General features: G+C 42.1%; 1 protein-coding gene across 3 annotated transcripts in view; it reads right to left on the bottom strand.

Annotated features, from left to right (window-relative positions):
- Positions 1–23,029, bottom strand: part of unc5cb (unc-5 netrin receptor Cb) — a 148,274-nt gene that overhangs the window by 14,968 nt on the left and 110,277 nt on the right. Inside the window, exons 5-12 of one of the 3 annotated variants that reach the window (XM_049603744.1) lie at positions 19,291–19,471; positions 15,289–15,456; positions 14,852–15,016; positions 11,014–11,070; positions 7,940–8,131; positions 5,322–5,684; positions 558–645; positions 221–392 (exon numbers count right to left, since the gene is read on the bottom strand). In XM_049603744.1, the coding sequence (XP_049459701.1) occupies positions 221–392; positions 558–645; positions 5,322–5,684; positions 7,940–8,131; positions 11,014–11,070; positions 14,852–15,016; positions 15,289–15,456; positions 19,291–19,471 (1,386 nt within the window). The remainder of the gene's footprint in view (positions 1–220; positions 393–557; positions 646–5,321; positions 5,685–7,939; positions 8,132–11,013; positions 11,071–14,851; positions 15,017–15,288; positions 15,457–19,290; positions 19,472–23,029) is intronic. The other 2 variants (XM_049603745.1, XM_049603747.1) reach the window with 2 other exon arrangements.

The raw sequence follows: 23,029 nt of genomic DNA, 5'->3' as shown, positions 1-23,029 counted from the left end.
TGTTTTCCCTCATACCTTTCCCCTTTGCTTTTGGCTGGGTAGAATTTTCACCCAACCAAATGTGGATTATTTAATGGATAAATCACACCTGTGTCACGATCAATCTTATTTTAGGTGGCAAACAGGTCATTTGAATATGTCACACACACACACACTGCCAAAAGCACACTTTCAATCTTGGAGCATGTTGATAGACATTAGAGTCGACACCATGTCTCACCTCCCAGTGGTTTTGCTGTGACTGGCTCTTGAGCTGGATCAGCCAATCCTGTTGGCCGTCAAACACAGCACAGTGGTGCATGGTGATGATGACGGGCCGAGTCAACAAGGCCCCGGGGGGCCCACAGCTCACCACGGGGCTCAGCACTGTTTGGCCATCATCCACCGAGGGCCTGGAGGTGCACAAACAGGAACACACATAGTAACACACACACACAAAGAGACGCTGTTTAGTGGCACTGTGACAGAAGTCTTGGTGTATGTGCGACATGGCGGAGCTGACAGGGGTAAACACAGCTCTGGGGCAGTGATGTGGCAGGCGGCATTGCGTACTGTACCTCATGTTGTCCTTCCTCTGAACCGTCACATACATCTCATACACTCTGCCCTGAGGAATGGCCCCTGCTGGAATGAGCAGACTCACCCCTGGAGAGCACAAAACCAGACAGACACACAAACAGACAGACATACATGAGAGTGGTGAGTAGTCAGGTTGACCAGAGGATTGTTGACAACTATTTCTACTGCCAATGCATGCAATACTGTGTGTTACAGGTTTCTTTAGTGAAGTGTAATGTCAAAGAGAACACAGACAGGGACATCAGACCAACATAAAAACTAATGGTCTTTGTAAGAATCCAAGGCATCTGAATGAAAACAACCAAACAGACTCTGATGCAGCTGTCAATCTGGTCAATCATGACTCATGATCTGCAGTCAAACTGTCAAACTAGGCAACGCTGGTCATACATGAATCAAGACTCTCTTACTACGTTGCCTATTTCTGCCTCAAATGTTTTCAGAAATGTATTTGAGTGTACTGTTTAGCATTAAAATGAGAAATTTTGTGACCCAGCCGCCATGTTGGAAGTAACCCACTGGCCGGACCTTCTTTGTCATTTTGCAGCTAAACAGTACACTAAAGTATGTTCTTAAAGTAACAGAGGTGAGACATAGACAATGCAGTAGCAAAAACTGATCAGCACTGACTAGTCTGAGAGTTTGACTATCGTTCACAAGTAGTGATTGACATGATTGGTTCAAACAAACTACAGATAATCCAAAATACAGCAGCACATCTACCCAGCAGCACTAAATGTCAAAAAGGACACATTACTTCTTTTTTAATGGCTCTTTATTGGCATCCTGTTCATTTTAAAATTCATTTTAAAAGTATCTAAATTTCTTAATGAACTGGCTCCTGATTATTTCTGATATGCTGGTTAGATATATTTCCTCTAGATCCTTAAGATGTTCTACCCCTGGTCGACTTAATGGCCCCCAGAGTAGAACTAAAAAATACGGTGACGCTGCATTCTGTGTCTCTGGAGCTCTTTTCTGGAAAAGCCTTCCAGAGGACATGTGTTTATGTATTTGTGTAGATATGTATTTGCGTCCTATTTACTTTATCTTGTTGTCTTTTACCTGCATTTTCTCTTTTTATTAATGTAAAGCACTGTTTTGTCACTTGCTGTACGAACTGTGCTATACAAATAAAGTTGTTACTATTATGATTGACAGCTGTATTACAGACTCCTCAACTCTGATTGGCTGTTTTCAGTCACATGCGGTGAGCTAATGCAAATGCCATGAGAAGCACTGCAGGGAGGAAGAGGAGCGCCATTTTTTCCCACAGATTATCTGCCTCGTGTACTACTGTGAGGATGTAGTAACAGTTCCAGCAAATTTGGCAAAAACTTATTTCTAAAAATGTTACCAACTACAGGTTTAATGTTCTTCCTCATACAAAATGTACAAAAATTGATATATCCTACTGTATGCTGCGCCAGTAATTATTTTTCTTAGAGAAGTATAGTAATAATCGCAATTCCCCTCAGCCCCACATATAAAAACTATGGCACTTTATTGCCTTCTCCTATGGCATCAGGAAATGGTGTGACATTTCATTTCTAAAATCAATGATCTCTCTTCTCTTCATAGCATTCTCATATTGCTGCAGCCAGCATGATTTACATTTTTCCATCTCAGATTGATTTGATATGATGTCCTGTCCGATGTATTTTTTAGGACCCTACCCCCTCCCAACACTCCCTCATGCACAAGCACACACAGAAACACACAGAAACACACTCTTCCCCTCTCTGGAGGGGTTTCTCAGATAGCTCATTGATTTCCCATGTCCTTGTACTGAACTTTTCAAAAGGTGACAGACAGCTTCTCTTGCTAGCTAGCAAGGCAATCACAACTCTGCCACAGGGACGTCTCGCACACTGCCACTCTCCCTCACAGCAAAGCTTCAAAGAGATGGGGAAATGCATTTTTAAGATGCAAAATACCAAACAGCCACACTGACGATGCCACAAAATATTTCATTACCCCGACACACGAACAGATCAAATATCAAATGTGCTCTTTCCTCTCCCTCTGCCTATGTAACATGATGAGGTGGCTGAGCACAACTAGCAGCTCAGGACATTTTTACAGGAATCAAAATGAAAAGAGGAAAACTTAAGAAACTTGAGAAGTCGGTGTATCCTTTAATGTCTCTGCTAGTTTGTCTATGCCTGTCAACATGCATCTGTGGCATGTTATAAACAGCCCACATGTGTTTGAAGTGAGGACAGCATGGCTAATGTAAGCCGCCTGAAACAGTATACCTCCACGTCAGTACCTCTAGTGCTTACACCTTAGGTATCCATCAACCCTTGTCATACTGTGAGCAGTCAACACGCTGATGGGTTGCATATGGTTTAGCATATTATTTCAAGGTCACATCTGTGTGTGTAAAGGTTATCCTGGTAAAGGTGGTGAGGTAAAATAGAGGCAGCTCAGATGGTGTACATCTGGAAGATAAGTTATACTGTATTTCAGGCCAGTTCGGTGAGCATTTTCAAAGATTTCTAACAGTGTCTTTGAGAGTTTATAAGAAGGTCGATATCACTCTTATATCTGTCCACTGAATATGATGCTACAGCCAGCAGCTGGCTAGCTTAGCTTAGCATAGAGACAAGGGAAAACAGCTAGCCTGACAAAATCCACCAACTATCACCTGTAAAGCTCGCTGAATAACAGAGGTGTAGACTCAGGTTACAGACTTGGATTTGTGTCAGACTTGAGTCACAAACTTGATGACTTCAGACTTGACAAAATCAGAAAGACTTGCAACTCAGCTATGACTTTAACGCCAATGACTCATGACTTCACTTGGACTTGGTGTCTTGACTAGGAAGTACTAAACTAAGATAAAAAAAAAGTACCTTTTTCAAAAGGTTTGTCATGAATCAATTCATTCCCTTCATTTCCTGAATCAACAAACATTAACAACATCACTCCCAGCAAGTCGAAACCTAAATCCCTAGATCCACTTTGTCTGAACCAATCCAACAGCATACAACCAAGTTGCATGAGAGAACCATGAAGAACTGACGTGACATTAGTAAGCACCAGCCGGAAAAAATGATATCAAAGAGAAATTTATTGCCGAAGAAAAATGCTCTGTGGTCAACAAAAAACAAATTGCAGTATGCAAAACATGCAGGAGTAAAATGACAAAGACGCAACAACTTCCAGCGAACAAGAAATTTTAAAAAGCATTCATGATTTTTGTAAATTTTATATATTACTAGTCCATACCCATTGAGTGCACAGTTGCCCATGTACAGTTTCACATGGTGTGTGTTTGGGATACAGGTCATAGGAAACTGCAGATTAAATAGTCAAGACAGACAGAGTTTTTGTGAATTTGATAGTACGATTGCTTTATTGAAAGTACAATAGTACCATTGCCAATAGTGGGATAGTTAGTGGGCTAAAACTGTAAATTAGTAGTTGGGGTAGCACGTTGAAAGGCAGATAGGTAAATTCATTGCCTTATAGAAGCTCAGTTTTAATAAGTTTTCCAACTTGCCAAGAGGGAACTTTAGATATTGGTCCCTAGATTATGTTTACTGTGTTTCATGCAGATCGGTCAAACTTCCTAGGAAGAGATCGATTTTAAGTGTTTTTCAAAAAATTCAAAATGGCAGAAAATCTATATAACCAGAAGTTATGGGTTCTTGAGGCAAATGTGTTCCTCGTGAGGAGAGGCATCTCTGAGCAAAGTTTCATGTCTCTACGATATACAGGGCATGAGATAAGCCCATTCAAAGTTTGCAATTTCTTGGCCAATTTTCCTTTGGCCAATTGATGTAATATTGTTTCATTCGCATCCTCCCATGACCCTCTACCACTGCGCCAAATTTCAAATGGATTGACCAAGTCAGTGAGGAGAAAAATGTGGAACAGACACACCCACACACCCAGAAGTGTGCATTGTGATTTGTTATGTACTTGTAACTCAAAGTTTAGGGCTTGGAACTCCACTTGGGACCTGACTGACTTGAGTTGGGACTTGAGTGCAAAGACTGAGACTTGCTTGTAACTTACAAAACTAACATGTTATATCTTGTTTGTTCAATCCATAGAAAAACCAAGTAGAAAAATGACCAGTTGCGTCTTTCTTGGCCGGGCACAGTAACTCCCTGGAGTCTTGCAGCACCATGAGGTCACCAGGCACACAGCGTAGATACCAGGTTACTGTGCTCAACCAAGAAATAGTCTGGAGTTTCAGGTGCTCATTCTCGGAGGGGAAACAGTTGAGAACATCATCACTGTCATCACCTATTATGAATGAATAAAAAGTGGCCTTCTCAGAGCACAGAGGGAAGAACTGATGGATGATCTATTTTCCAGGTCAGGTTATACTGTGGAGAGGAGTTAATCCTTTCAGTATGCAAATATGTGCACACGCACACATATTCATGTTCTCACACGCACACACACACACAAACGGAGGTACTTCTGCTAAATGCTGATGATAGCTCATAAAGCACCTGAAAGGAGAGCCACTGGGTAGATGAAAACACGCAGCTCCAATCAAAACAGACAAAAGACAACTAATGAGTTTTAAGATGAATTTGCTGGAACTTGCAGAGCCCTCCTTCAGAGATGAGAGCTCATTTAAATCTTTCTTATACTGTGTTTATTTCTGCATATTTTGAAATATGCAACCGATTTTGCCTGGTTAAACGTGAACATGTACTGAATCACAGATCAAAACACTTGAAACTGAAAACATTTCCTCTCATTTTCTGCAACAGTACCTGAGTTGGGCACGATGAGGTGTCCCCCCTGGGAGCTGAAGGAGCCCAGTGCGGTGCAGGATGGATCCCTGGTGCGAAGCAATGTCTGGGTCTGTGTGCGACGGCCCATCGTGCTGTCACTGTTGTCCAGGAGGCAGTGCGGTAGCTTAGGCGACAGTTTCGAGGAAAATTCCCCACCCAGGTCATCCTGTGGGGTCACTAAGCCTGAGGAGTTGTACACCTTAATCTTCAGGTTGGGAAGAGGGTCCAGCAGAGGGGAGTTGGTCATAGGGATTTTGTCAGCCACATCGTGGAGGGCGTAGACGGGGCCGCGGTACATGGCGGCCGCTGAAGTCAGGTCAGGGGGTGCTGTTAGGAGATCAGCTGGAAAAAAGAAAAGAAAGTGACATCAGTCAAGCGAAGTAAATTTCTTAAGGGAAGTTTTGTGGTCTTCATATACTCTTTCCAACTGTGAGAACTGGTGAGAAACTAACTTGAAACCAAAATAGCCACGAGGTAATGAAGTGTTGGCAGCAATCAGCAAGACTGCTGCCTGGCTTTACTCATTTGTTTTTCGCTCATTAGGGAAGTCCACTTCACCACCAAGAAACATTACTCAGTCAGAGAAGTTATAGGCGCAGCTGTGATTCATGAGTAACAGATGGCACCACTAACACTCAGTTTACCCAGTAGGTACAAGGATGAATGTTCAATAGCTGGGCTGAGTGGGTGGAGCGATGGCAGTGGGAGCTCTCTGTCCTCCAGCTTCTCAATTACCTCTGACCCCTCTCTGTTTTCTAACAACACCAAGTTTCTACATGATACAGATGTCACTGCGGGTCACAAAAGTTGTTCAAATAAGACGAGAGATTGCCAGAATAGTGATTTATTGCCATGACTTTCTTTTTCTTTCTTGTTTTGGGGAGTTGTGCAGTAGCTGTAGTAGTATTTGTGTTTATTGATCTTTATAAAACATATTTTTAGATTTAGATTTTATTTATTTAATGCAAAGCAAACTTAGGTTACAGTTTTGGTTTTTTTTTTCAAACAAAAAGCCTTTTTTGTGTATTTGTTGAGCAGCACACTAGTTAAGAAATGGCTCAGAATAATATTGTGATATGAGACTAGATATTATCTTAAATTTTGGATACGATAATATGTCGTAAATGTTTTTTTGCCTCCTGGTTTTAAAGGCTGCATGACAATAAAGTGATATAATTTCCTGAACCTACCAGACTGCTCTAGCTGGTTTATTATTTGGCTTCACCACCTTGTTATTATTTCAGCATTACTGATGATTATCAAAAATCTCACTGTATAAATATTTTGTGAAAACACCAAACATTGCAATATTGCTATCAGGATATTTGGTCAGAAGTATTGTGGTATTTGATTTTCTCCAGCTCTAAATAAAGTAATATTATTTTACTGACAGCATCAGTCAGTGCAGACTGGTTCTGATTTGTTTATCTATCACCATCAGATCCTGTCTTCAGTCATCCTGTTCAGACATGTACTGATGTGGGCAGCCAAACATCAATGTAATTATGAAGTATAACTGTAAAGACAGACTAATTATTTTATAAATATTCTTAAACATATTTCATGAAAGGAAAATCTAATGCTTTTGTGGGACTTGGACACATCACATTCAGTATCCATCTGAGACCAATCAGATAAGCTTATTTAATTGTTATGGATCAGCTAAACCAGCTTATGTAATTACATCCTTTAACATTATGCTCTTTTTGTCCAGCTCACTGCCACCTGTCCTCACCTCCGCGATCTTCCTTTCAAGTCGTGCGTCACCAGCCCAAATCTAATTAGCGTTTAAAATGCGACATGCAGACTGGCCTTATTACGCCTTAATGAAGGGGCATAGTTTGGCCTCCCATCACAACGACAAGCATTTTAATAGTTTCATCAGCTTGCCCACACAAACACGCTGTCTGTGTCTCTCTCTCAAGCTCTCTGCTCAGCTACAGTCAAAAGGGCACATTTACATCCACATCATCACCAACACACATGCACTGCCAGAGCGGCTGAGTCAAATATATCTCGGCAGGTTAATGCTATTGGGTGCTCATGCAAGCGGTTTCTAATGCCTGACATCACAGGTGTGGTGACCAATGCAGGGAATTAAAACACATTACTTTTATTTTTGGTATTGACAGCTGTCAAGTGTCAAAAGCTAGAAGCAAATGCCCGATCAATCAGATTTGTTGTCTTGTTTACTCATGCTTCAATCAGATATTTACTGATTTAAATAATATCTTTGCTAACATTTTGGTATCTGTGCTGAAACTCAACTACCTTACTCGTCACAAGTATCAGAAAATTAAAATTATATGTAATCCTGTTACAGGGGCGTAGCACAAAATTTGGGACCCTGTACACAGGCATTCTCAAATGAGCTCCTCCCCACATCCATGGCTGTCCATTAAAGTAACTTTGTGGGCCCTCCTTACATGAGTCCTACGCCCCTGCCCTAATGCCAACTGATGTTCCTTAGCTCACTCACAGGTGATGTAAAAGACAGGAAATCATGTTTGTATCAGAAAACAAGACATAAAGCATGTGCATGCAGGCAAACACACACAAAAACAAACACTCATATATATATATATCTTGCGCCCCACCTTTGCGGGCAGTCTTGATGCTGACTGGCTGGAAGCCTCCGTTGAGGGCGGAGGAATCGATGATGTCAGAGTCGAAGTCGCGGTGGTTCTTCCTGTAGATGAAGAGCGCCACGACGACAGAGATCACCAGGCACATGATCACCGCTATGACGATACCCACATACAGTGCTACATCGTCTGTACTGGGGGCCACTGGAGGAGGAGGAGGAGGAGGAGGAGGAGGGGGAGGTGGAGGGGAGTTGGGGACAAGAGACAAAAGACAGAAAGAAAAATGGTCTTTTAAGATCTCATAAGTTCACATCAACAGCTTTCTTTCTCAGCATGCAGGAGTTGTGATGAAGCCATTATCAGCAGACTAATATCCTGGTTTAAGATTGAGCCGGATATTAATAACCATCTACAGGGAAATAAATGCATACAGTATGTCTCCTGTCTTTATGTGTGTGTGTGTGTGTGTGTGTGTGTGTGTGTGTGTGTGTGTGGTTAAAGCTGGCCCACTGTGGCAAATAATCTGGGTGTTGATTAAATAATATAGGACACTCTTAATTGTCAAAGGTGTAAAGGGACGCTGCATGTACCGTGGAGACTGACGCACAACTTTAAGTGTTCTTCTTCTTCCAGCTTTGCCATCTTACATTCAATTTTGGTTGCTTTTATACAGTAAAGGGCACAAAAATATCTCTGACTCATAACGATATCTGCTAAATATATGCAAGAGTCATGACGTCTGCCCATGTTGATAATGTCCAGTGATTTTACAAAGTCACACATTAATTTTTCCTACAGGAGGGCATTCTGTGTTGTGTGTCAGACGGGGTTGCATACCAGGCATCATCAAGTTAATTAGAAACAAGAAAATAAATATAATAATGATAAACTCCGTGCACAGCGGCACAATTAATAGGGAAGGCTGCTCCAGTGCAACCCAATGACACACTGTCCTAACAAGCAGGCTCAGAAGTGAGATCAAAAGTTCTGAAGACGGAGATATAGATGTTTTCATCTTCAAATTACCGTGTTCTGTGTTGGAGTTCAGAGTCTGTCTCTGTCTTTGTTCTTACACATTGCAGATAAGATCTAGACATAGCTTGCATTTCTCAAATTGTCTTTCATCTCTGTCTCCCTCCCAGAGTCTTTCTGTCCACTTTCCAGCTGGAGGAACCTCTGTGATTAGCAGGCCTGGCATGGATATAGTGGCTGTTGGGAGCGCAGTCTCAGACAGGCACTCATTACCGATCAGACCTTTTAATGGATGCCTACTGACAGTTTGAACTCTCTGTAGTGTTTGCTAAAGAATGTCCTTCACTGTCACCAAGTTGACAAATGGGTAGAAACTCTTCTTTAGAGGCAGCGAAATGCCAGAAGGCATGTGTGAGCCTGTGTGTGTGTAAGTGTGTGTGTGTGCATTGTTCAACGTATGAATACACATTGTAAATGTCAGGGGGGGGGGCTTGGCAAAAAGACCAAAGCGTATAAATGCATTCTTATTTATAAGAGAGTAAAGTTATTTTTTAGAAGAGAGACATTTCTGTTTTTGAGATAATCTGAGTATGCAAATGTCACGGAATCTGCACCAGTAGATGGCAGCATCAGCCACAGATCCACGCACGGTGCCGTCAGGGCATGCATGATGCCGAGCATTTGTGTAAATTAGCCTCATGTGTCTCAGGGATGCAGATGGCACTCAATCTGTGTCTCTTGTGTTCTCTTGCACAAAGAAGGAGAATAGGGAGACAAGCAAGAGAAGGGAGTGTTTTTGTGACAACTGACAGCCATAGGTTGTGTGTTTTTAGCACAACCTTGGTCTCCAGGAGTGAAAGTGCGTAGCTACTTCTTCTCTGGTTATGACTAGCTGTTTATTTATATGGATAAATGGAGCTTTAAATCTAATTAAACAAGCACACCTTTCATGTGCTTAGTCTGTTTAAAATCCATTACATTTCATGCAATAGTGGAAATGAAATTGGGTATGACCTTCACCAAGGCATTCCCTTTCAGTCACAGTACAGTGATTACGAAAAGAAGTAGATTCTTTAGGTTAAGATGTACTGAACGCCCACAGTTAAAGAAGCTGGGGACTACTTCATTGCCCTCCGTCGCCAGAAAGGACATGTATGGCCTCACCCTATCTATTCATTCTTAACTGAGACATCACATTAAAGAGGAGTGTCAAGACACCCTCATATATGTTCGGCCTCTAATCCTTCTTCCAGCACAGACACGAACAGAAAACAGAGCAGAGAGCCAATGATGAAAGTCTGAAAATGTAATTTCACTGTGCTTCCTCTGCCAAGCTTCCCCGCAGTTATTTAACATATATCCCCTCAGTCGAACAATCTTCCATCCACGCTTTGATGATAAAGGCAGCAACCTGCTAAGTGTACGCATTAAAATGTATCACTTAGATTAATACATCCCTTTGAACATGAGCCATTGTCGGAAAGGGAAAAGTACAAGAAAATGGAAATGAAAGGGATTATTGAACACTTCATTCTCTGTGAGGACGCAGCGATTTACAGGGGGAGGGTGAGATACAGAAAGAGGAAAAATATTAGAGATCATACACTGAGGAAGACGCAGTGGGTTAAATTCTTTGCCAGAGCTGGTGCCAGAGCTCACGGCAAGGCAACGTGTTGGGCTGAGGGGTATGAGGAGCAACAGGGTAAAGGACACTGTCAGCTCTGAGTTAGACGATAGGAACATGGCAAGTAAACAGGCAGCTGGCTAGCAGAGATGCATTATGAGGAAGGACAGAGCGGAAATCAAAAAGGGAAATGTCCTGAGGTGGTTATCTGCAAGTAAAAACACAGAGTAGCAGTAATGAAAGATAGCTGGACATGAAAGAACAATGGCAAACACGTTCTTCTTTTGTTTGATGTTTTCAGTCCAAAAATACTATTTATTGCTGTTTCCCAAAAACTGAATATTTCCTATGATTTTTTTTCTGGGACTGTGACAGCAAATTCCTGCACAACCTGCCAATGACAGTTAGAGACAGAGACAGACATGTGAATGAATGAAGAAATAATGTTAACAAAAATAAATGAAAAAAAACAAACAAACCAATAACTCACATGAATTTCCCAAAGCACTCCTGTCTTTTGCCTCAGAGGACTTCTGATATAAGGAACCTTGAAGAGAGGAAGGGAATGTGGGTGGGAGAGAGAGAGCGGGGGGGGGGGGGTGATGAAAATCAAATTTAAGCCAACAGAAAAACAAACTCAACAAATGAGACAGCAACAAACTCATGAGTAGGAGTGATGACACGGGGAAGCGATCTTTCTTGATTTGGCCCCTCCTCTCCAGATCTGTGTACAGAGTATAGAGATGGATGAGAGGAGTAGAGGGAGGAACATGGAGGTTCTGTGAGGGAGTGGCGTGATCCATCAACTGGGCTTAGTGCCTTAGCAGCAGCAGGACTGATGCTGGCAGGTGAGGGGGGGAATGGAGGGCCTGATAAAGTGTGGGCTCCAACCGAGTCGATAGAACCAACAGCCTTGCATCTGTCACTGGTAGGTCTATGGAGAGGTTAGTGCATGGGATAAAAGGAACCATTATGTTAGCAAAGCAGGAAATGGAGGAAGGTTGAAGGACGGAGAATTGGGGGAAAATCTTCAACGCAGATGGTTTTCGGGCCCCGGCTGGTCTTTTGGATGTTGCGGACAGGTTATATGTTGATGGGAAGAGGAAAAGAAGCGTCGGATGGCAGCCAGGGATAGAGCGCTAGTGCACATAATATTCAGCCTCCCTGGGACATCCATAAACAACTATACAAACAATGAAGTCCTTATTGGAGAGGGAGAGAGCCACAGGCAGACAAGTGGACCGACAGGAAAATCAATGGCTTGATAGATGGGGCTGGTGTGTTCATGTAATCAGGCAACGGGTAGGCCGGGCTGGAGCAGGGGGAGGTGACTGTCAGGGTCAGTCTAACTGATGGCCCATTTGAACCCATCCTGTAGAGTTTCTATTCATCCGTCAGTCTACAGTGTAGCCAGAGTAAAAGCATGCTCCAGTGGGTGGGCTCCAAAGGAAACCTCAGAGCCCCAGAGAGACAAAGATTATTCCTTACTGACAACATAGAGCTGGGGAGGGAGGGGGGACTCACAGGAAATCACTGTCTGTGTTTCAGCCATTACTTCCTTGAACGTGGCAGATTTCCAACCTTGGAGAAGGATACTGTCGTCTGGCAAAACTGATGTCATTGTCCGAGTAGCTAAAGGTTAATTTTTGCTTATGCCTCTTGGTGCTGAATCTACATTTGCTGAAATTGATGATTAAAGATGTTTACATTTCATCAAAACTTCTCACTGTAGTGTAAATAACCTCGAGTTCTTGGAGAGCTGAAAGTGAACCTTAGAGTTAGGATTTTCCAGTCTCTGGTGTTTGATAGCAATAAAGCATTTGCCCTTGCTGGAGTATGCGCTCCCCTCTCTCCACATCAATATGTCAAGAAAATGTCATGTCTGAGAGGAGGGTTACCAAAGGTTGGAATCAGAATCAAGGAAGACAGAGCACAGAGGGAGCGCAAAACAGATATTAAGACAGGTCATTCACAGTGAACTGTGAAAACTATACTTGTATTAGAGTTGGGAAGTTCCATCTGAAGAGACAGAGTGCAACCTCTCTAGATCAATCTGTAGATGCGTAACTTTGTTAACTCCAACCTCCAAACTCCCCGACACTCTAAATGTGATAAACAAGCTGCAAAGTAAATTATAACACAACTTTCTCCTTTTCCGACTCAGGTCAGTTGTGTTTCTGTGCAGCAATGGAGGCCGAGCATCCCGAGTTCTATTTCCAGCACCGCTCGTATCGAGTTCCGATGCCAGATTCCTGCGATGGATTGCAATGGAAATGATTTAAATAAATTCAAACAACAGAAAATAAGATCAAGCTGCAACGGAATCCACAGACACGTGTTTGCCCAGATCCCAGCCCTGCACTGGAGGGAGCAGATCAGCGGTCCGAGGTGAGTTCAGATTGCACACAACTTCCATTCCCAATCATATTTGCCATAATGTGAGCTTTTAGATAATGGGCCGTTCTCCTAAATGCTAGTGGAAATGGTCATTAGCATTGACATAAGTGGCTTCACCCTCTTAGCTTCCAAAAAAATCAATCCCTGAAATGATCCTAAATCTATATCATTATGGCTTTATATTCTCTGCAAACTGGCCATCAATCTACCGAGAACTAATGCTTCTGAGATAGGCTGAGTTGCAGAGGGCGTGCGGTGGGGAGGGGGAGTGTGGGGTGAACGTATGTTGTGCCGCAGAGGGAAATAAAATAAGATGAATAACACAAATAAGAGTGGATTTTCTTGTAGATTGCTCCCTGATGTTTCTATACACAGTAGACATATGACCTTGGCTATAAAATCAGCTAATGCACTCCTCTGATGCTAACGTTAAATGAAACCACTGAAGTCATAGTTTCCTGTCACTCCTCCATACATACAGACCTACAGTACACCATGTTTCCCTTTGGACGGAGACGTGCAGATCCATCATCCAGTGCGCCTAAAGATGCATATTGGCCGCCAATGTGATGTCAACCGTAGCCTATGGTACATCATGTCGACACCATACTGCAGGTAGCAGTTTACAACCCTATAGTGAGGCAAACTCTCAAATTAGCTGCACACAGCGTCGGCCAGCTGTATCAAATTCTAGACATCCAGCAGCCGAGCCTCTGTTATATTATTAGTGTCACCATCGCCATCTGTAGTAGGTTATACACATGACGGAGGCATCTGTGACAGTGTGTGGGTCTAACACCTTCAAAGATGTTTATTGGGGAGGATTTTTATTAAACCAGACACAGAGTTTAACTCAGTTACTGTTCAGTTGTTCCAACTACTTGGATCCTATGCTCTTTCTCTTGTCATTGTATGCACAGAAAAGAAGATTGTTATAGTCGATGAAGTTCAAGGTATCAAATATTTTACCCTGGATAGCGTCTTATGCCTGCAGTAAACACACACACACACACACACACACACACAAGAGCACTGAAGCAACTGCAGCACGACTCCAAACTGTGAATGTATCATAAGGGAGAGGGAGCAGATTTTTTGGCTAAACTAAACTGCGTGGCTGTTTTTAACTTGCTGGAATAAAGAGAAGCAGAAAACAATTTGCTGCCTGCGGAAAAATATCTGGCTGCACCACAAACTGGCTGTGGCCTTTTTTGTGTTAGCAACAAAACAACAAACCCAATTGAAGAATTGTGATTTATGAGAAAGAAATGCGGGCGCATCCTGGATCTCTTGAAATCATTGTAATACTAGATTATTATGTACAATACTTGCTCACTTTCCAACACATGTAATTGGCAGCTCAGGAATAGGAGCGAGTCTACACTTGTGCCACTTTGTGGCCTCATGTTTCCTCTCATTGGACCTAAAGAATCCAGGGATTTTAAATTAAGGTAGTAATCAAAGAAGTCTGGTGGATGTGACCCCTCTTATGTAATTACAATATAATCACTTATTATTATTTTAAATATAACTCCCAAATGCTTAGCCTGTGACAAGGATAATTACTTAGAGGCTTCCCCACGTGGCCAAGTCCTTTTTTTACCATATACTTATATTTGCAACAGAGAGAAAAGATGTGCTGTGGTTTCTGCTTTTATGCCACTCTTATCCAGCAGCTTTTGTGTATTATGAATGTGCAAATAAAGAGATTGAGAGCAGAAGACAGAGAAAAAGGCATTTTAGCATGTCTTATTGTTTATGTATGAGCGAAGTGAAACGGAGTGAGTGAGAGACAGGGTGAGAGTGTTATGTGGGGATGTGAAACACAGCGTGTTGATGAAAGAGCAGAGTGAAACTCATGGTCAAAGGGTGAAGAAATTTCTTTGGTTGGCAGGTCAGAGAGAGTAGCAGAGGATTAGTCGGGTACTCACTCTGCATGCACATCCCATCGGTGCAGTTCTTGGACTGGAGCACCATGCCCTCACAGTCCTTCCCCCCGTTTTTGGGCGCTGGAGCGCTGCATTCCCTCCTCCTCCAATGGGTGCACTCTGTCCCACAGGTGGACCACTTACTCCACTCTGTCCACAGGCCATCCACTACCACACAACACACAGGACAGACGAGGGTAGGGTGAACGAAATGGCGAATGAAGAAGATGAAGACAAACGAGTGCATGAGTGGGTGAGCGGATCCATGATTGAGACAGCGAGAGATATGTGGGAGAGAGACACACGCGTAAGGGTGGAGGCACAAACAGAGCGAAATATGCAAACACAGAGTCGTATCATATTTTATGTATTTCGTTTTTTGTGCACCTATACCCTTTCCACCCACTGCTAAGTGGGTGTATTGTAATTTGATGCCATACCTGGGCAGAGAGGATTACACGCCAGCTTCTGGATGCCTTGCCCTTCACAGATGGCACCGCCGTTGAGTGGGGCTGGGTTGGTGCAGCTGCGTGTGCGTTTCTGGTAACCACGGCCACAGCGGCTGTTGCACACTGACCACTCTGTCCATGTGGACCAACCACCATTCACTGGAATACATGGCAATAAAACATGTTGAAAGATCATGCACTTCATCCTTAGATTTAAAGTGCATTTTCAAAAGCAATTTAAAAGGTGATTTACAAAAGGACATAAAACAAGTAGAATGCATCAGTTAGGGTGAATGGAAATAGGTATAAGGTAAGACAAAATAAAAGACAAAAATAAAAATGCAGTAAGAGCACAGGAAGATACAGAAAAAACATTACATTTGGGCATGATTACATTTGTCCTCAGTGTGTCTGCCCCATTAACTGGAATCCCTCAAGCCTTGGACACCTCGATACATTACCCATTGTAAATCTATATATAGACTTTTTGTGTTTTTGACCCTGAAATCTCGAGTCGTTACTTTGCGATGCAGCCAGACAGTAAATTCTGGTCAGATTACTGCATTTTCCATTCACTGATTCCTCCTAATGCCTCTCTTCCCTCTCTCATCCATCTCTGTCAGCGGCTAAATCCAGTGCAGAGTGACGCCAGGGCTTGTGGCTGAGAACAAGTCTGTGGCATTTGAGATGGTGAAACTGGGCCCCTTGGAGCCTCTGACTTTCAAATGTGACATGCTTATGAGAGAAGCCCAAAATATTGGACTCTAGGGGAAGACTGCCAAAGCTCCACATTTCTTTACTGTCTGCTTTCTTTCCTCCATGGATTACGGATCTATCTCCTCTCTGCCTCTTTTTCTCATTCTCGCTACCCTTTTTTTTTATCCTTTGTTGCCAGCTCATGCTCCTGTTTCCAGTGTCCTTGTGATGGGTTGGGCTGGAAACCACTGGGCTAAAAACAGATTGCCTGTCCTTCTCACTTTTTCATCACTGGTATCAGACACAAGTCTCCCTTATCCTTTGGGTTACTCATGCTGCTTTACGTGGGAGTATTTGCACTTTCTCATATAGCAAGACTGTGCATGAATGTGCAAGTATCCCATTCTGAGTAAAAAAAAGCAAGGACAGCACTAAGAGGCACAGGAGCTTGTTGTACTTTCTCTCAAGGATGAGCTGCCATCAAAGCAGTTTTTCAACACTTAGTCGTAATAGACTGCGTAAGTGACAGGAAAGCCTAGCGCAGACAACGAACCTTGAAATCTGCTGTCTTAGATTTACAATTTGTGTCTCTACATCACCCTAACATTGATCCCTACTAGCCAAAAATGTTTTGTGTGTTCACGAGATGGCAAAAAGTGATGAGGAAAATATAGCAGAGCTGAACCCAAATATTTGACTACTTGGATTATTTGTTCGTTAGGTAGGTATTTTGTTTTCAAGTTTGGGATTTGGATTTCTTTTCTCTTTCTTTTTTTGTTTCTCACTGCACTTTGTCAGGCGTTGTCGCGGATTCAGAGGCTATCATTATGAGCATTTATGTTGGTCTATAATTTATCCAAGATAAGAAAATTCTCACAAGCTGTTATTATGTCACAAAAAGTGCCCACATAGGACCTTCTTTAACCAAAGCCCTCGGGATTTCAAACATGCATAAAACACACCAAAACTTTTTTTGAACAAATAACAATACTCACTGGCTGAGGAGACTGGTGGATGAAAGAAAATCCACCAGCCAAGAATCGTTTTACTGGCCAAAAAAGAAATTACCCTTTTGTTTCACAACAAGGTTTGTTTCAGTACATTTTATTGAGATAAAAGGTATTGTGTTGAATCCAAACTTGAAGAGGAGGCCTGAGCAAAACTGAAGCAAATTACCATAGCCTCAGCATATGAATAGGTTTCCTTTGGTAAACAGTGATGTAAGAAGTAAAGCTGCTGGATGTGGAGGCAACGAAGTGTTTGCTCTCTTGGTTTAAGCCAGAAGTTTCCAACTGGTGTGTTGCCGTTTAATAGTGGGTCACGAGATCATTCTGAATGGACTGCAAGTGACAAATATATCAAGTTTATAACAAACACACTATATTTTAGAGTACAGTGAATTTCTGGCACAGACCTTTTATTTTGAAGTGCCACGTCCTGCTGTAGAGTGAGTGACCGACGGACAGCTACGTAACAGAGGCAGCAAACTAACTCAACGTAACATGGCCATGACGCTGAATATAATAAACTGTGTGGACTTTGAACTAATGACCAAGAAGAAATCTGGACCACCTGGATCGAATATCGGCGCCGATATCAACAAATTAGATGGATCGGGTATCGGAAAATGCAACCTATACCTGAGGCGATCTTTTCCCTTTAAATCTATTGCGATGCGAGCTACGTCATATGTCATGGAGCGAAGGAGAGAATCTGCTCTGTGGAGGGATTTCACACTATTTCAACTGCTGTTGCACAATTGTTTATTTTTATTAAAAATAAATAGTTCATCATTGCATTAATCTGTTTCATCTTGTTTCATTTTATCTTAGGAAAGAACTGTGTAATCATCAGTGCCTGATGCCTCTAGTCTTTTCTGTTCTACATGTAAAGGTATATAGCTTTTTAGGTCAACCATGGTATTGGATCGGTATCAGGTATCGGCTGATACTCAAAGTCACAGCATTGGGATCGGTATCGAAACTGAAAAAGCTGGATCGGTGCATCTCTACTGGATATATGCCTATTTACCAACCGGTGTCCACTACATTTCTTGAATAAAATGTATACTTTTACTCCAACACATAGCCACTAAGCATCTTCATTACTTACTAGAATAGGGAGGAAAGGGAGGAAGGAAGAAGGGAGGAAGGGACAGACAGATAAATGAGGGAATGGCAGAGAAGGAAAAACTGGTTTGTTATTTTAATCCTTAAAAATGTGAAAAAGACTTCTTTTTTTCTTTAAGTGTAATGTATGCTCCACTTTTAATGTGGCAAATATATTAAGAAGAAATATGCTTCATAATTCTCAAAATTCTAACTTCTTGCTTTTTAATGAATAGCACTTGTACTTTTACTTTCAATACTTAAATACATTTATTATCATAAAATTACTTTTCATATTTATGAACAGTAAATATCAAATACTTAAAGACTTTTACTCAGGTAAGATTCTAATCGATGACTTTATCTTCTGCCAAAAGTCATTTTCTGGTAAGATATCTGTACTTTTACTAAAGCCTTCTCTGGCACAGCCAAACAGGCAAGCTGGTGGCTATGGATTAAGAGGAAAGACCCAAAATACCACTCGCGGCAGCAGGATAAGAGGGAGTAAAAGCAGAGGGGGTCACACCTGGGATGCCAGGTTTGCCAGTGAGCCCTCTGGAGATGTTGTGGTACCCACCTGATGACCCCAATGAAGCCTTTACCCTCCCTAAACCCCCGTCCCTATGCTCCTTCTTACTTTTCTATCTACCTTTGCTCTTTCCTACTTCTCTGTCCATCTAACCCTTGTCTTCTGAGTGTACCCATCTATGCGCATGCAACACCTCTTCATTTAGTCTGAAAAGGCACGGCCTCCAGCAGCCGTTGAAGTTCCAGCTTCACAGCCGTGCTGTGCAGTAACAGTCACGTTAGCTGATGTTAGGGAAACAGTAGGTGAATCTGTGTGAAACCACAGCGGGGGTCTCTTTAAGTATGGCTCAGCCACATCAGCACCTCGCTTACAGTTCAGAAAATCACTAATCTTCCATTCTTTGCACACCTTCCGGCAGGAACAAAATGAGCGAATGTTACATGCCGCGGGAGAGGGAGGGATTTGCTTTATGCAGAGTGACTTTGAAATTTATTTTGAGTTGAGCTGCTTTCTTACAGGTGTTCAACACTTTTCCTTTTCACTAGCGTCTGACTTTACTGATGCATCATGTGGCCAGTAAGGAGGATGAGTACAGGTCAGGAGATGTGACCCTAATGCTGGATCCCATTGACTGTGTTCAGTGTTAACACAGTGGCTTACCATAGACGATAACTGTGGCGGTGGTGCTGCGTCTCTTGGCCACGATGTTCTTGGCGACGCAGGTGTAGTTGGCAGTGTCGGAAAGGCGGGCCTGTTTGATGATCAGGTTGTGGTCGATGGTGATGTAGAAGTTTCTGTCATCCGCAGGATCAATAACTTCCTCGTTCTTTAACCACTCCACCTGAAAAGAAGGTAGCACAAGATGAACAAAAAGAGATAAAAGACAGACAGCTCGGAGACAACAGAAAGTTCTTTTTAACAGACGCGGAGAGAAGATATAAGACAGGTTGACCTCATTAAATTGTGGAAAAATCACAGCAAAGCATTTAAACAGCTATAGTTTTTCTTGTCTCCGACTAACCTCTCAAACAGCAGTGAGCGCCAGGATTAGAGCAAAATTGTTTACGTCTCTGAGGTCCTGCTACAAAAAGTCAATAGCTATCATGCTCTTTTTATTCTCCCCCTAGAACAAAGCACTACAGTAACAGCAGAATTGTCAGACAGCAGAGAAAAGAAAACTCTTCACCATTCCTAAAGCTGAGAGTCTCTCTGACCTTTCCTTATGAGTTTCATTTCTCTAAATGATACTGATATCGAACTCCTGGCACTATCACAGAACAGGGGACCATTTAGAGCCTTTATTTGTCTGTAAATCACCAAAATCCTTTTTCTCTTCACGAGGTGTAAAGGTCTGGAAGCTTTCGAAAAGAATAACACGTGCCGCCTCACACTGCCGCCACTTTGATTCAAAAATATTTGCTGCTTCTGTGGTTTTCTTCAAAGGAGCTGTCCAGTGTTGAGGAGGCCTGGCAAATAGCTGACTTCCTGTGTATTGTGATATCCCACGAGGAGCAGGGCATGATAAGAGATAAGACCCAAAGGAGCAGTGCAGGCAAAGATAAGTAGGATGTTTATAAAAGGGGTCTTTCTCCTGAGAGATAAAGTATCTCCAAAAAAAAGTGGGGCAATAACCTGATATAAGGCCTGCCAGGACAAAACACCATGTGGGCTAACTGTTGTTGTCAGATCTCTTGAGAAACAACACAGAAACGGTTTGTACTGGTGCAGAGATGTACAACACAACACATCGGCCATTGTTGTATGACCAGTATTGTTAGAACTTTGTCAAAGGAGAAGATGGGCTGATTGTGACATGCACTGAGTTACATGCATCACCAGCTTCACTGCTATCTGCGTTAGCTTGAGATGACAGTTATCAAAGATGCCATCAGCGTCACACCTCAGCTGCCTGCTCACTCATCCAGTGGGAACTGACTGGAGAGGCTGAGAAGAAAATATTTTCGACACTACATAATTATTTCCAACCCAGCTCTCCTTAAAACCAATGCATACATCACTTATTGTATATCCTTCAGCCCATAAGACATCTATCCCCAGAGGTATATCGGTAGTTAATAAGATAGGAGCACTAGGCATACTCATATATTCCAGTTGTATTTTCACTGAAAGGTGGGTATGATGTAAATAGTTAGAAAAAGAGATACCTTCATATACCCTCCACTGCCTATCCCTACGACAAACGTACATCTGAACAAACACTGGATGCAAACTTAATATCAGCAGAGCTTTACAGTAAACCTCTGTAAGTGCGATATATATTCTCAGCTGATTTGGCGCTTATGAGTGTTTTCCTCCATAAACATAAACAACTGAATCAATCTCATGGTGCCAGGAAGGATAGGATTCCCTCACAAGCCGTCTACTAACCGGAATTAAACCTCTCTCTCACACAATGCAATAAAATGCTGCATGACATCAGCTGTGATGTACAGAAGATCTGTCAGAGACTGTCATAGATATCGTCCTCATTCCTCAAAATGATGCTTCAGCATGAGAAACTCTCGCCACACAGGAAGGAAACGCATGTTTAGCCATTGCAGATTTCATTTAATTTGTAACTGGAAGCTTAATGAAAGCAGCTTTATTATTACACAATTCAATGAGAGCTGCAGCATGAGGACACAAGGAACAAACTATCTAATCTATGTTAATGGGGCATGTGTTGGAAGTACCGCTATAGCACCATTTAGGCAGTAAAAGAAGTCTTTGTGAGGAAATTGCACAAAATTGACAATCGTCATTCTCATGATAATGTCAATTCTTAGGCGTCAGTCTTTCTTGTTATTTGAACTTAAACCTACATTCAGTACGAAGGATGGTGCAAATAATGCTTCAGCTTGGTTTAAAGTGTAAAAAGGCAACCTTTCAACTTTTTCCCCTTCAGAGATTTCAAGTGGTATTATTGTCGGTGCTGCTGTTGCAAAGACAATTGGATTGCCTTCCATTTTCCTCACAGCCTAGCAACTACCAGTTTCCACAGTTACTTTGGTTGTTCCAGTGTCTACCATTTGCGCTACTGGGAATAGTAAGTGCTAAAAACTTACATTGAAACTCTGTGGTGTCTGGTGAAAGCTACTGTTAGTCCCAAGTGCTATATCGTAGGAAATGGGACTTGCTTGAGTTTCTTGAAGACGTTTCACCTCTCAACCAAGAGGCTTCTTCGGCTCTAATGGACTAGTGCAGAGTCGCAGGCTTTAAACTCTGTGTGGGTGTGAGATGGTCTTTAGTTTTCCTGTACCAGTTGAAGGGCATTCTTCCCCATGTTGGTGTAGATTGTCAGTTATACAGGTAATAGTAATCCTAAGTGCTATGTCGTAGGCAACTGGGCTTGCTTGAGTTTCTTGAAGACGTTTCACCTCAAGAAGCCATCCAAGAGGCTTCTTTAGCTCTAAAGGACTGGTATAACCACACAGGGTTTAAAGCCTATGACTCTGCACCAGTCCATTAGAACCGAAGAAGCCTCTTGGATGACCAGTGCTACATCTTCAAGAAACTCGAGCAAGTCCAGTTGCCTACGATATAGCACTTAGGATTTCCATGACCTGGATGACTGAGGATCTTCACCCACAAGCTACTGTTAGCTATCCGGGAAAACAAAAGCACTATCATCTTCCTGTTTTTGTTGCACAGTGGGTGGGCTGTAAACTGATCCTTCATTTTCACAGGAGATTGTACCTGATGGTAGACAACATTGCATAATGAAAGCAAGTCTTTTAGAGAACCAAGGCAAACACTGATGGTGCCATTAGTCAATGGCCATTACATTGTGCAATCAACATTTACTTCATAATGCTAAGTTAATGTAAAAAAACCTTGTCTCTTTTTAAATTACGAATATAAAGCATTTTTAATGATTGCTCAAGGATTTTATAGCAAAGTCTGTCCATATATGAGAGGTGTGTTAGGCATTTAAGTGTTGTGCTATCAAGTTGGCTTCTGTTTTAATTTTATTGCAACAAATCTGCCTTGACATCTGGTGAGGTGGCAGTTGGACATCTGTCATGACTTTCAGGATTGAAGCACCACAACAATTTCCTAATTACTCACTAAACTGGAGCTTCTGGTGACACTTTCTCCCTGAGGTCTGAACATTGAAAATATAAAGTTCCTGTTTTGAAAGACAGTATACATTAGAAATGAGGTAAACAACTCATATTGGATATTTGATCTCTGTATTCACTCTAATGAAAGTGATGATGCACTGTTACCACCACGCCATTATAGATTACAGGGAGGCTAAATGCATCATCTATTTATTGAATAAAGGTTATGAAGATTTGTGTGTGTTTGTTTTTGTGTTACAACATCACCATTAATCTTTAATACTGAAGGAAAAATAACAAATATGACAAACATTAGCGGAGAGAAGGGCTCCTGT

This window comes from Epinephelus fuscoguttatus, linkage group LG18 (genome assembly GCF_011397635.1).
Source record: "Epinephelus fuscoguttatus linkage group LG18, E.fuscoguttatus.final_Chr_v1".
Classification (NCBI taxonomy): domain Eukaryota; kingdom Metazoa; phylum Chordata; class Actinopteri; order Perciformes; family Serranidae; genus Epinephelus; species Epinephelus fuscoguttatus.
Note: the sequence above shows the minus strand (reverse complement) of the source record. Positions and strands in the feature narration are given on the sequence as shown.